General features: G+C 47.4%; 1 protein-coding gene across 1 annotated transcript in view; it reads left to right on the top strand.

Annotated features, from left to right (window-relative positions):
- Positions 1 to 15,438, top strand: part of mindy4 (MINDY lysine 48 deubiquitinase 4) — a 189,425-nt gene that overhangs the window by 38,447 nt on the left and 135,540 nt on the right. The window contains exon 3 of the mRNA XM_038796467.1: positions 13,981 to 14,033. Coding sequence (XP_038652395.1) covers positions 13,981 to 14,033 — 53 coding nt within the window. The remainder of the gene's footprint in view (positions 1 to 13,980; positions 14,034 to 15,438) is intronic.

Raw genomic sequence — 15,438 nt, 5'->3', positions numbered from 1 at the left:
CTGATGTGCCCCCCTATCAGGAGACACCCCCCACCCGCAGCCTTCCAGAGGTTCCTTCATACCCGCCCTGCACCTTCCCAATCTGCACCTCTCTTCTCCTCTCCCCCCCCCCTCCCCCCCAACTCCCCACCCATCCTTCATAGCCCCCCCCCTCCTTTCATGGGCATGATATCACCCCCCCCCCCCCCCCTCAGGCTCTTGGCAGTGACACCCTGGCAGTGCTTCTGCCAGCTTGGCAGTGCCACCCGGGCACTTTGGCAGTTGCAGGGTGGCAATGATAAGGTGCCAGGGGGAGAGCCAGCGTGTCACCCTACCCAGTCCTTGACCAACCAGGGGCCCCCCATGGCCTGGGGGACCCCCCAGGTGCGGTTCCACCTGGTCCACATTTGCATGGACCAGTACTAGAAGAGGGAGTTCCATTTGTGTCCTTGGCCACACTTATCCCTCAAACAATGTTTTAGATTATCTATTATCACGTTGCCGTTTACGCGAGTTTGCTGTGTACAAATTGGCTGCGGCGTTTCGCACCGACAACATTTCAAAACAACTTCAGTTGTATGGCTAAAATCCATTGCTCATCGTGCAAAATATCACCAAATTTAAAAGTATGACAGAGATGCGGTAAACCAAGACGTGATTACTAAGAAACGCCAAATTTGGATTTTTATATGCAAACCATTTTGGGACAACCCAAGGTTGCTCTATATAAATACAAGCCATGTATTTTTTTCAGTTGTTATCTGGGACTGGTCCGACTGCAGTAAGGGATGTGAATGTAAGCTGTTAATATTGAATGAGAAATTGGAGTAGTATCACATTTGAAGTGGCCGGGCTGCGATACTGTGTCACTGAGATTAAGGTGCCACTGATGCTGCATGTTCTTGGTGATCAACCCTGACCTCTTTATTTTTTTGAGTTTTGTGAAAAACAACAACACTGGACGTCTCAAAGCCCTTTATAACCAATAACGTTACGGTGGGCACCAACCTGTAATTGGAGGAGCAGCTAGCAGCTCCTTGCAGCTTACCTGCAGTCCGCACAGTGAGTCTGGCAGCTGGGCACAGAGGCTTGGCGGCCTTATGTTGGACAAGTCTGTTATGGACAGGAAGGGATTTATTTAAACAGCCCTGATTTCTCTCCCCACCCATCTGGAAACTGAAGGGGTTTGTGATTTTCTATTTCACTCTCTTCACCCTATTCCCCAACTCTTCAGTTTAGAATCTCTGATCCTCTATTAATAACCCCACAGCAAACTTGTGATCAGGTAAAGTAAGAGGGTTGGTCGATTTTATATACAGACACACACACACACACACACACACAGACACACACACACCAGACACGGACACACACAGACACACAGACACACACACAGACACACAGACAGACACACAGACACATACACACACAGACACACATACACACACACACACAGACACACACACACCAGACACACGAACACACACAGACACACACACACACAAAAAATGCAGGAAGTAGTTTCTCAACATCTGTCTCTTTTAGCACTTGTTGCACTTGTAAAACCTCAGATACTGTCGACCAGCTTACTCAAAAGTTTTACCCAGCTGCCCTTATTTGCGAGATGAACAAAGGACAAAACATCTTCACAGTTTAACGCAGTTTTATTCACAATTCAATTACTGAACAAATTATGACTCTGACTCACTGCTTTTGGGTTTTACCCGCACTTTGTGAAGGAGGCTGGCAGGCTACGATCACTCTGTGTTTATCACCGTCTGTCTCTTTTGCACTTGTACAACGAAAGAAGGATAAGGGAAAGAAAGGGGTCCAGGGCAGGACCACAATTAAAAAATAAGTTGTGGTTTCACACGGGTCCAGAGTCCTTCCGAGGGTAGCAGGCTGAATGTGTTGCAGGGTAATCTGACTTTCCAGAAATGAGGACTTCCACGATGGAAGAAGACACACAGATGAATTAGCCTTAAAGGCACCGTTATAGGAGTTCTGATGTTTCCAGTAGTACCCAGTGTAGATGAGGGCCAGACAATTTACCTGGACAGAACTCTTTTTGCTACCTCTTTGGTAGACTGCTTGCGTTCAATTACACACGGCAATGTTACAGGTTCTAGCAGTGCGGAAGAGGCCCTTTGGTTCATAGAGTCTGAACCGACACGTGAAAAAACACCTGACCTGCCTTCCTAATCCCATTTGCCAATACTTGATCCATAGCCTTGAATGTTATGATGTGCCAAGTGCTGATCCAGGTACCTCTAAAGGATGTGATGCAACCCACCTATACCATCCTCCCAGGCAGTGCATTCCAGACCATCACCACCCCCTGGATAAAAACATTTTTCCACAAATCTTCCCTTAACCTCCTGCCCCTCACCTTCAACTTGTGTGCCCTCGTGACAGGCTCTTCAACTAAGGGGAACAGCTGCTCCCTATCCACCCGATCTCCTCTGCATCCCCTCCAGCGCAATTGCATCCTTCCCATAATGTGGCGACTAGAACTGGGCACAGTGCTCCAGCTGTTGCCTCTTCAAAGTTCTATACAACTCCAATATGACATAGAACATAGAACAGTACAGCACAGAACAGGCCCTTCGGCCCTTAATGTTGTGCCGAGCTTTGTCCGAAACCAAGATCAGGCTATCCCACTCCCTGTCATTCTGGTGTGCTCCATGTGCCTATCCAATAACCGCTTGAAAGTTCCTAAAGTGTCCGAATCCACTATCGCAGCAGGCAGTCCATTCCACGCTCTAACCACTCTCTGAGTAAAGAACCTACCTCTGATATCCCTCCTATATCTCCCACCCTGAATCTGATAGTTATGCCCCCTTGTAACAGCTACATCCACCCGAGCAAATAGTCTCTGAACGTCCACTCTATCTATCCCCCTCATCATCTTATAAACCTCTATTAAGTCGCGTCTCATCCTCCTCTGCTCCAAAGAGAAAAGCCCTAGCTCCCTCAACCTTTTCTCATAAGACCTATCCTGCAAACCAGGCAGCATCCTGGTAAATCTCCTTTGCACCCTTTCCAATGCTTCCACATCCTTCCTGTAATGCGGTGACCAGAACTGCACACAATACTCCTAATGTGGTCTCACCAATTGCAGCATAACCCCACGGTTCTTAAACTCAAGCCCCCTGTTAATAAACGCTAATACACTATAGGCCTTCTTCACGGCTCTATCCACTTGAGTGGTAACCTTCAGAGATCTGTGGACATGAACCCCAAGATCTCTCTGTTCCTCCACTTTCCTCAGAACCCTGCCGTTGACCCTGTAATCCGCATTCAAATTTTTTCTACCAAAATGAATCACATCGCACTTTTCAGGGTTAAACACCATAAACCATTTTTCGGCCCAGCTCTGCTTCCTATCAATGTCTCTTTGCAGCCTACAACAGCCCTCCTCCTCATCCACTACTCCACCAATCTTGGTGTTTTCAGCAATTTTACTGACCGACCCTTCAGCCCTCTCCTCCAAGTCCTTCATAAAAATCACAAAAAGCAGAGGACCCAGCACTGATCCCTGTGGTACACCGCTGGTAACTGGTCTCCAGTCTGAAAATTTTCCATCCACCACCACCCTCTGTCTTCTATGTGATAGCCAGTTACTTATCCAATTGGCCAAATTTTCCCTTTATCCCACACCTCCTTGCTTCATGAGCCAATCATGGGGAACCTTATGAAATGCCTTACTGAAATCCATGTATACGGCATCAACTGCTCTACCTTCATCTACACACTTAGTTACCTCCTCAAAGAATTCAGTCAAATTTGTGAGATAAGACTTACCCTTCACGAATCCGTGTTGACTATCCCGGATTAAGCTGCATCTTTCCAAATGGTCATTAATCCTATCCCTCAGGACCTTTTCCATTAACTTACCGACCACCGAAGTAAGACTAACTGGCCTATAATTACCAGGGTCATTCCTATTCCCTTTCTTGAACTGAGGAACAACATTTGCCACTCTCCAGTCCTCTGGCACTATCCCCGTGGACAGTGAGGACCCAAAGATCAAAGCCAAAGGCTCTGCAATCCCTTGCCTCCCAAAGAATCCTAGGATATATCCCATCTGGCCCAGGGAACCTGTCGACCCTCAGGTTTTTCAAAATTGCTAATACATCCTTCCTCAGAACATCCAGCTCCTCCAGCCTACCCGCCTGTTTCATACTCACATCCTCAAAAACATGGCCCCTCTCCTTGGTGAACACTGAAGAAAAGTATTCATTCAACGCCTCCTATTTCTTCTGACTCCATGCACAAGTTCCCACTACTGTCCTTGACCGGCCCTAACCTTAACCTGGTCATTCTTTTATTTCTTACATGCCCTCCCTGCTTTTGTAATCTATGCCTCGATTGATAAAGGCAAGTGTCTCATATGCCTTTTTCACCACCCTATTAACCTGCCCGTCTGCCTTCAGAGTTCTATGGACAAACATGCCAAGGTCCCTCTTTGTTCCTCAGAACTTTGAGTGTCATGCCGTTCATTGAATGCTTTCTTGTTGAATTACTCCTTCCAAAGTGTATCACCTCTCACTTTTCAGGCTTAAATTCCATCTGCCGCTTACCTGCCCATTTGATTGTGTATATCTTCCTGTAACCCAAGGCACTCAACCTCACTGGCCGATCAAACCAGACCAAGCTAGAGTCACAGACGAGCGTTACAGATGCTTGGTGGTTGTGGCAAGGCCTAAACAACATAACGGGCTACAAAACGAAGCCGAGCAGTATCTCCAGCAGCAGCGCACCTCTCCCCGATAAACTCTATGCATTCTATGCTCAGTTCGAGCAGGAAACCAACAATCCGCTATTGTGTGCCCCAGCAGCCCATAACCCACCCATACCCATGATCACAGCTTCCAAAGTCAGATTGGCTTTCCTGAAAGTGAACCCTCGGAAGGCGACGAATCCGGACGGGGTCCCTGGTTGTGCACTCAGAGCCTGCGCGGACCAGCTGGCAGATACGTTCGCGGACATCTTTATCTTGTCCCTACTCTACTCTGAGGTTCCCACCTGCTTCAAGAAGACCACCATCATACTGGTGCTAAAGAAGAACCAGACAACGTGCCTCAATGACTACCATCCGATGGCCCTGACTTCAGTCGTAATGAAGTGCTTTGAGAGGTTGATCCACTCCAATTCGCAAACCGACGTTACCGGTGCACAGCAGACACCATCTCTCCGACCCAACACTCATCCCTAGAGCATCTCGACAACAAGGACTCCTACATCGCACTCCTACATCAGACTCCTATTTATTGACTACAGCTCCGCCTTCAACACCATAATCCCAGCCAAGCTCGTATCAAAGCTCCAAAACCTAGGACTTGGCTCCCCACTCTGCAACTGGATCCTCGACTTTCTGACTCACAGACCACAATCAGTAAGAATGAACAACAACACCTCCTGCACAATAGTCCTCAATACCAGGGCCCTGCAAGGCTGCGTACTTAGCCCCCTACTCTACTCCCTGTACACACACGACTGCGTGGCAAACTTTGGTTCCAACTCCATCTACAAGTTTCCTGACGATACGACCATATTGGGCCGGATCGCGAATAACGAGTCAGAATACAATGAAAATGAAATGAAATGAAAATCGCTTATTGTCACGAGTAGGCTTCAATGAAGTTACTGTGAAAAGCCCCTAGTCGCCACATTCCGGCGCCTGTCCGGGGAGGCTGGTACAGGAATCGAACCGTGCTGCTGGCCTGCTTGGTCTGCTTTAAAAGCCAGCGATTTAGTCCAGTGAGCTAAACCAGCCCCATAAGGAGGGAGATAGAGAACCTAGTGGAGTGCTGCAGTGACAACAATCTATCCCTCAATGCCAGCAAAATGAAAGAGCTGGTCATTGACTTCAGAAAGCAAAGTACTATACACACATCCCTGTCAGCATCAACGGGGTGGAGGTGGAGATGGTTAGCAGTTTCAAATTCCTTGAGGTACACATCTCCAAACATCTGTCCTGGTCCACCCACGTCGATGCTACCACCAAGAAAGCACATCAGCGCCTATACCTCCTCAGAAAACTTAAGGAAATTCGGCATGTCCATATTAACTCTTACCAACTTTTACAGATGCACCATAGAAAGCATCCTATCGGGCTGCATCACAGCCTGGTATGGCAACTGCTCGGCCCAAGACTGCAAGAAATTTCAGAGTCGTGAGCACAGCCCAATCCATCACACAAACCCACCTCCCATCCATTGACTCTATCTACACCTCCCGCTGCCTGGGAAAGAGGACAGCACAATGAAAGACCCCTCCCACCCGGCTTACTCACGCTTCCAACTTCTTCCATTGGGCAGGAGATACAAAAGTCTGAGAACACGCACGAACAGACTCAAAAACAGCTTCTTCCCCGCTGTTACCGGACTCCTAAACGACCCACTTATGGACTGACCTCATTAACACTAACACTACACCCTGTATGCTTCATCCGATGCCAGTGTTTATGTTGTTACATTGTGTACCTTGTGTTGCCCTATTATATATTTTCTTTTATTTCCTTTTCTTTTCATGTACTTAATGATCTGTTGAGCTGCTCGCAGAAAAATACTTTTCACTGTACCTCGGTACACGTGACAATAAACAAAATCTAAATCCAATCTTTTGTGTCATTTGCAAACTTACTGATCCTACCCCGCATATAGTCATAGTCATCTGTCATTTATATAAATGACAAATAAGGGAGGGGCCAGTAAAGATCCCTGTGGTACACCACTGGGTACTGGCTTTCAGTCACTAAAGCACCCGTCTGTCATCACCCTCTTTCTCCTACAGCTAAGCCAATTATGAATCCACCGTATCAAATAACCCTGTATCCCATGTGCATTTGCCGCCTTTATAAGTCTCATGTGTGAATTTGTCAAAGGCTTTGCTGAAATCCATATAAACCACATCAACTGCACTCATCTACACACCTGGTCGTCACCTCAAAAAATTCAATCAAATTTGTTAGGCATGACCTCCCTCTGACAAAGCCATGCTGATTATTCATGATCAAATTTTGCCTGTCCAAGGGGAGATAGATCGTATCCTTCAGCATTTTCTCCAATAGTTTCCCTACCACTGACGCAAGACTCGCTGGTCTGTAGTTCCCTGGCTTATCTCTGCAACTCTTAAATAGTGGAACCACATTTGGGTGACATAACACCTCTGGTCCGTCCGCAAGCATGACCCAGACCTTCCTGTCGCTGCCATTTCAACTCACCGACTTGTTCTCAGGTCCACTTGTCCGTCCTTGGCCTGTTGCATTGTTCCAGTGAAGCCCAGGCAAACTGGAGGAACGGCACCTCACCTTCCGATTAGGCATGTTCCAGCCTTTCGGGCTTAACATGGAGTTCAAATACTTCAGACTGTGAACTCTCTCCTCCACCTTCACCCCATTTTTATTTCTATCAATTTATTTTCATCATTTCTTCCATTGATCTGCTTTTCCCCAAACCATTGCCCCCCCCCTCCCCCCAGCCCACTTGGGCCATCTGTCCCTAGTTGCCCTTTGACACACTGCTCACCTTGTTCTGCCATTCACACATTCTAATCTCTTTCTGTCCCACTGGCAGCTCCCTTCTAAGCCTTCATCACCCCATTTACCTTCCTTTTGTCTTCTGTACTCGACATCTTTGTCAGTCTTCACCTATTGCTGGCCCCCTATCCAGCCCCACTGCTCCCCCCCACAGTATAAATCTGACCCCATTTCTCTGATAAAGAGCTCTGACGAAGAGTAATCACAGACTAGAAACGTCAGCTCCCTTCTCTCTACACAGGTGCTGTCAGACCTGCTGAGATTGTCCAGTATTTACTGTTTTTGTTTCAGAATCCAGCATCCAGCATGACGTAGTTATATATTTTCCTTCATGTCTCCTCGATGGGACAAGTCTGATTTTGAGTAAACTGCTTAATCTATACCATAGAACATAGAACATAGAAAATACAGCACAGAACAGGCCCTTTGGCCCACAATGTTGTGCCGAACTTTTGTCCGAGATTAAGAACAAATTAATCTACATCCCATCATTCTACCGTAATCCATGCACCTATCCAATAACCGCTTGAAGGTCCCTAATGTTTCCGACTCAACTACTTCCACAGGCAGTACATTCCATGCCCCCACTACTCTCTGGGTAAAGAACCTACCTCTGACATACCCCCACTATATCTCCCACCATTCAGCTTAAATTTATGTCCCCTTGTAATGGTTTGTTCCACCCAGGGGAAAAGTCTCTGACTGTCTACTCTATCTATTCCCCTGATCATCTTCTAAACCTCTGTCAAGTCGCCCCTCATCCTTCTCCGATCTAATGAGAAAAGGCTGAGCACCCTCAACCTTTCCTCGTAAGACCTACCCTCCATTCCAGGCACCATCCTGGTAAATCTCCTTTGCACCTTTCCCAAAGCTTCCACGTCCTTCCTAAAATGAGGTGACCAGAACTGCACACAGTACTCCAAATGTGGCCTTACCAAGGTTTTGTATAGCTGCATCATCACCTCTCGGCTCTTAAATTCAATCCCTCTGCTAATGAACGCTAGCACACCATAGGCCTTCTTCACAGCTCTATCCCCTTGAGTGGCAACTTTCAAAGATCTATGAACATAGACTCCAAGATCTCTCTGCTCCTCCACACTGCCAAGAACGCTACCGTTAACCTTGTATTCCGCATTCATATTTGTTCTTCCAAAATGGACAACCTCACACTTTTCAGGGTTAAACTCCATGTGCCACTTCTCAGCCCAGCTCTGCATCCTATCTATGTCTCTTTGCAGCCGACAACAGCCCTCCTCACTATCCACAACTCCACCAATCCGCCTATCGTCTGCAAATTTACTGACCCACCCTTCAACTCCCTCATGAATGGATTTGACTTCTGTTAGGTAGAATTGCCAACATTTTAATTGATCATTGGAAGGTTTTTGTCTTTTTCTATTCTTTCACAGGATGTGGGCATCACAGGCTGGGCCAGTATTTATTGCCCATCCCTAATTGCTCTTGAGGAGGTGGCAGTGAGCTGCCGCCTTGAACCACTGCAGTCCCTGAGGTGTAGGTACACCCACAGTGCTGTTAGGGAGGGAGTTCCAGGATTGTGGCCTGGAGACATTCAAGGAAGAGCGATAAGTATCCAAGTCAGACTGGTGTCTGACTTGGAGGGGAGCTTCCAGGTGGTGGTGTTCCCATGTATCTGCTGCCCTTGTCCTTCTAGTTGGTAGAGGTCGCGGATTTGGAAGGTGCTGTTGAAGGAGCCTTTGAGAGTTCCTACAGCCACAATGCGTCGGTGGTGGAGGGAGTGAATATTTGTGGATGTCAAACAGGCTGTTTTGTCCTGAATGGTGTCAAGATTCCGGAGTCTTGTTGAAGCAGCACTCGTCCAGGCAAGTGGAGAGTATTCTACCAAACTCCTGACTTGCAGATGGGGGACAGTTTTTCAGTAGTCTGGAGGTTACTTCTTACCGCAGGATTCCTAGCTTCAGCTGCAGTATTTATATGGCTAGTCCTGTTCAGTTTCTGGTCATTGGTAACTCCCAGGATGTCGATAGTGAGGGATTCAGCAATTGTAATGCCATTGGATGTTGGGTGGCAATGGTTGGATTCTCTCTTATGGAGATGGTCATTGCCTGGCACTGTGTGGCACAAATGTTACTTGCCACTTGTCAGCCGAAGCTACTCACCTTTTTAACATGTGGCAAATTAAATTTGTTTGATCAGGCCAGGGGCGGGGCAGCGGTTAGCACTGCTCCCTCACAGTGCTAGGGACCCGGGTTCAGTTCTGGCCTTGGGTGACTGTGTGGAGTTTTCACTTTCTCCCCGTGTCTGCATGGGTTTCCTCCGGGTGCTCCGGTTTGCTCTCTCAGTCCAAAGATGATGTTAGGCGGATTGGCGCCTAACCCCTTGGTGTCCAAAGATGTGCAAATTAGGGGGGCTTATGGGGATATGGAGATAGCGCCTGGCAGCTGGGAGTGAAAAGGTCGGAGGGAGAGAGGGAGCACAGAGAGATTGTGGGTTTTGGAGGGGCTGGTGGGAATGATCGTTGAGTGTTTAAATCGGTCATGAGGTGCAAGGGATGCTTTGAGGCCGCGGCGAAGTTGGTGGGATGGGGTGTGTGAGGTAGTTGCCAAATGTCAGGGGGCAGGGGAGGTAGCATTGCAATCCTCTTTCTCCTGGCCCACAACGAGTGCTGGAAATGCACTTATCTGCTGGATTGGCTGTCTATGTCTCCATTTGGCTGCTGGAATTCCTGAGCTCTGTGGAACCTGGTTGAAGCTGTTCGATCTAAAATTCTATTTAAATCTGAGGCATCAGACTCGTCTTGAACGGGTTATTCTTCCCCCAATCTGTCCCTATTAAAATGGCAGTGTGCACATTGGACAGCATGTGGGCAGCACAGTGGTTAGTACTGTGGATTCACAGTGCCAGGGTCCCAGGTTCGATTTGCGGCTGGGTCACTGTGGAGTCTGCACGTTCTCCCTGTGTCTGCGTGGGTTTCCTCCGGGTGCTCCGGTTTCCTCCCACTAGTCCCGAAAGACGTGCTGTTAGGTAACCCTAATGTAAGCCTACTTGTGACCATAAAGATTATTATTATTATTGTTATTATGGAGGCGTAGTGAAATCTGTTTCATTCATTCTGAAATTGTAATCCACCTCCAGCCATATCTCTCCTGGCATAACGATTTACCCCTTAGAATTTGGGTTGTACATGTGAAAATATACCTATTTGTACATCTGTGGACGACCAGATCTGACGCTGTACTGTTTGTGGTAATTGCTCTGTGAAACCTGCTGCCAGCTATCTGTGTGGAAAACAGAGGGGAATGGGACAAAAACTAAAAGCACAGAATGTAAGAAACACTATTGCACTGCCTGACACTCTAATCAGGAGCTCTTCATCAAGTTGCAAGCCAATGAATTAACTAAGCTATTTAGTTTCCATTGCTTTTGATCAGTACACTGGTAGATAAGCACAATTTATTTGGTTAAAGTGGCTGTGTCAAGCGTGAAACCTAATCTTTGGAGAAAACAGTTACTTGAAATCGGATAAATATCTGAAGAAGTGTGTTACAATACTTGGCCAGAACCCCAAGTTGTTACTGAGATCTGTTTAGGGACCAATAACATTTTGTTTAAAGTAAACACAGTTTGTCATTCAAGATGTTGGCTAAGAATAAAGCCACAAGATTCCACTGATTTTGAACAAACAAAAATAAACGTTAATATGTAAAAAAAGGTAAAACAATTTACAATATCTGTCTTATACTGTAACATGCAGAGTCAGTATGAGGCACTTATTAATTAACAGGCAAATTGTGGTCTGACACGCAACACTATAGTGTAAATGGCTGATGTTACCACAACAGATTCCATGGATTTCTTAAGGACTCAGCCATCGTCAGTAACACTGTGTCAACAATCTCACTGAAACTCCATCTCTCTTGCGAAGGATTGCAGCCTTCTCCTCCCCAATCTTGCCTCGGAATTCTCTCCAAAAGCCGCTTCAATCCAGACTGCTTCAACTGTGGCCTGCATCACAAGGTTTCAATGTTGTCCCTCGGGATTCCGTTTCCTTGGATTCCTGATTGCGCTCGAGCACAGTTTCAGCTCTTCGGCCACCTCGAGCAGAATATCGTTGCTCCAGAGGAGTTTAGGGGCTGGTTTAGCACAGTGGGCTAAACAGCTGGCTTGTAATGCAGAACAAGACCAGCAGCGCAGGTTCAATTCCCGTACTGGCCTCCCCGAACAAGTGTCAGAATGTGGCAACTGGGGGCTTTTCAATGTAACTTCATTGAAGCCTACTTGTAACAATAAGTGATTATTATTATTATTAATATTATCTTTGCCCCAGTGGCAGCACGGAGTCTCCAACCATCGGCTGCCTTCTTGGATCTTAAGGGCTTCCCCTTATCCCTCTTCAATTACCAGGGCTTCTCCTGAGCCCACCTCCCTGCAGCTGTTTCCCCTATTTGTAGCCTTATTCCCTGCTCCTCTCTTTTTTTAGACTTAAACTGGACCTGTTTCTGTCCCCTCCTTTTTTCCCCTTACCTGGAACTCTTTTTGGATCCTTTCCCTGTCCCCTCCACATTGTCCCCTGCCTGGGACACCTGCCAGTATGATGCTCTGTACCCAGCCGTGTGACCTGGGTTTTTATACCCTTCTGTACAAGTGCTCTGGGTCAGTCCTTGGACCAAAGAACGTAAAAAATGTGAAACTGCACTTGTGAAGCCTCCGCATGCGCGGGAGGTCCGAGGTTTGTCGGGATTTCTCACCTCCGAGCTTAAGACTAAAGTAAGTTGGGTTTCATAACAAAGGTCATAATGGACTCTACGTCAGTTCTGAATCTCTCCACGTGTACAGTCAGACCTGGTGAGTTTTCCTAACACTTCCAATTTTTATTTCATATTTCCAGCACCTGTAGTATTTTACTTTAATGTCAGATAAATATCCAAATGATGCATTCCTGTCCCAATAGCATACAGCTAAAGACTCAGGTGGCAGACACCTGTATGTGGAGCAACAACCCTGCCTAACACAGTGTATTATATTACATATTGAAGTGTTATTGCATTTCCATGTGTACCCATTAGTGTTACGGATGCTTGGTCAACCCTCAACAATGGCTAAGATACTGAACCAGATGCATAACGTTTTAAAGTTTTAATGCGGTGCGGAAAGATTGATTTGTTCCAGGAATTATGTTATAAGAAATAGGACTTGATTATTTTATAAACAAACTTTATTAAAAGAAAACAATATATAAACTTTTACCTCCATTCTAACGCTAACAGATTACATGCAGTTTCTTAGCCTTAACACACAAGCTCCCATTATACAATGAGAACATGTAGCTCTTGTTCCACGTATATAAACTGAGCAAGGCAATACTTTCATTTACAAAGCAATTTTTCTTCTCTTGGAGACATCGGTTCAGAATCCTTTTCCAAAGCCTGTCTCGGTGGCACCTTCCATGACTTCTCTGCTCGGCTTCCACATCCTTCTGTCTGTAACTCTTCAAAACAGTACGTCACACTCTTTCTCTATAACCTCCTCCCAGCCCCTCAACAAAGGTTCTCCCCTGAGGTGGCCAGATGTGAACCAATTATCGTTACCGTGGCTGATTGCCGACTCCCGTTTATACAAAAGAACAGAGCTGTGCCATTTATATGTAGCCGATGAGCAACTATGTCATCATATTCTGTGATGGGCTGATGGTTGATCAAACAAGGCTGTCCCGAATGACCGTGTACCTTGAGTGGATTGTCCTGGCTGAACCAGGATATCCTGTGTATTCCCACTGACCAGGTTAAGTCTGATTGGGACAAGGTAACTCAGGCTGTGAGCGCATCCCTCTGACTCCGCTGCTAGCAGTCTTATTCTTTCTGTTTAACCCCTAAATTGCCTGCTACGTCTTGGACCCCATTTCTGGACCCAAGTTCCTAATTTCTCCCTATCATGACACTAGACGATTGAATGAGTAAAAAGTGGCTCAGGCTGCTTTAGAACATAGAACATAGAAAAATACAGCACAGAACAGGCCCTTCGGCCCACGATTATATCGTATATGTATGAGATGTCAATATATTTATACTAGTTTTGCTCCCCGTCGGGACTGAGCTATGTCTTCTCAGCTGAGGTGGTTGCAAGGCAGGCTGCAGTTCATCTTGATGCTTCTGGGATAGGGAAGGATGATTCTGCCAGTGTTCCCTGCTGAAATTACCCATCCGGTCACTGAGCACAGCTTGTATTCAACTGGGATGGCCCCTGAGGTTGGGCAGCCTGCTGTCATTTCCCTTCAATATTCGCACATCATAATGGGTGCATGGACATGTTAATAACACAATGAGTGACTTTTCGGGGGGAAATGTTGTTTGAAATGGGTTTAGTGAGTCTGCACGTGGGTTTAGCTAACAGTAATCTGACCTGCTTCACACAGGCAAGTTAACACATTGGATAATCCTGGCTGCCTTCACGTAGAATAACATCTTATTTTTGTTTTCCAGAAAGCCACCCATGTGTTCTCCTGAAACTCAACTGATAGAGCGACTGCAGATAGGTATTGTTCATAAACCTCCTGACTCATCTGTAGATCTGAAGTTACCATTCACACATTGTGCAACACGTGCCCACCCTTTTGCATGAGGGGCCACATTTCAATTTTTTTCTCACTCAAGGTGACTAAACTTTGGAAAGATAAGATTTGGCACAACATGAAACAAGAGTTTCAAAAACAAAATTGAAGTATGACGAAAAGAAACAAAAGAAAATCAAAGCAATAAATTGATATTTAAAAAAAAACCGGGTAATTAGTAAGGATGACCGTTAAGAGTGCGTGGGCGAGACTGTTTTTGTGTTTGGTTCACTGCAGCCTGTGGGTTGTCGCACACTCACATTTCCCCCCCCCCTCCACGGACACTTCCTCAGACATACTGTACACATGCATCTTTATTGTCACAAGTAGGCTTACATTGCGATGAAGTTACTGTGAAAAGTCCCTAGTCGCCACAGCGGCGACTGTTGGGATACACTGAGGGAGAATTCAGAATGTCCAATTCACCAAATGGCACGTCTTTCGGACACTCACACACACACAGTCTCTCGCAGACAGACAAACACAGCCACTGTATCTCCCCAACTGTTAGACACTAAGGGACAATTTATCATGGCCAATCCACCTAACCTGCACATCTTTGGACTGTGGGAGAAAACCGGAGCACCCGGAGGAAACCCACGCAGACACTAGGAGAATGTGTAAACCCCGCACAGTCACCCAGGGCCAGAATTCAGCCTGGGTTCCTGGTGCTGTGAGCTCTCTCTCTCTCTCTCTCTGCCCCTCTCACTCTCTGCCCCCTCTCTCTCTCTGCCCCCTCTCTCGCCCCCCTCTCTCTCTCTGCCCTCTCTCTCTCTCTCTCTCTGCCCTTCTCTCTTGCCCCCTCTCTCTTTCTCTCTTGCCCCCTCTCTCTCACCCCCCTCTCTCTCGCCCCCCCTCTCTCTCTCTCTCTCTCTCTCTCTGCCCCTCTCTCTCTCTGCCCCCTCTCTTGCCCCCTCTCTCTCTGCCCCCTCTCTTTCTCTCTTGCCCCCTCTCTCTCTCGCCCCCCTCTCGCTCTTGCCCCCCTCTCTCTCTCGCCCCCTCTCTCTCTCGCCCCCCCCTCTCTCTCGCCCCCCCTCTCTCTCGCCCCCCTCTCTCTCGCCCCTCCTTTCTCTCGATCCGCCCTTCTCTCGCCCCCCCTTTCTCTCGCCCCCCTCTCTCTCTCGCCCCCCCTCTCTCTCGCGCCCCCCCTCTCTCTCGCCCCCCCTCTCTCTCGCCCCCCTCTCTCTCGCCCCATCTCTCTCTGCCCCCTCTCTTTCTCTCTTGCCCCGCTCTCTCTCTCTCGCCCCCCTCTCGCATCTTCCCCCCTCTCTCTCTCGCCCCCTCTCTCTCTCGCCCCCCCCTCTCTCTCGCCCCCCCTCTCTCTCGCCCC

This window comes from Scyliorhinus canicula, chromosome 5 (assembly GCF_902713615.1).
Source record: "Scyliorhinus canicula chromosome 5, sScyCan1.1, whole genome shotgun sequence".
In the NCBI taxonomy this organism is placed as follows: domain Eukaryota; kingdom Metazoa; phylum Chordata; class Chondrichthyes; order Carcharhiniformes; family Scyliorhinidae; genus Scyliorhinus; species Scyliorhinus canicula.
The sequence above is the reverse complement of the archived record's forward strand: the minus strand, read 5'-3'. Positions and strand labels throughout refer to the sequence as shown.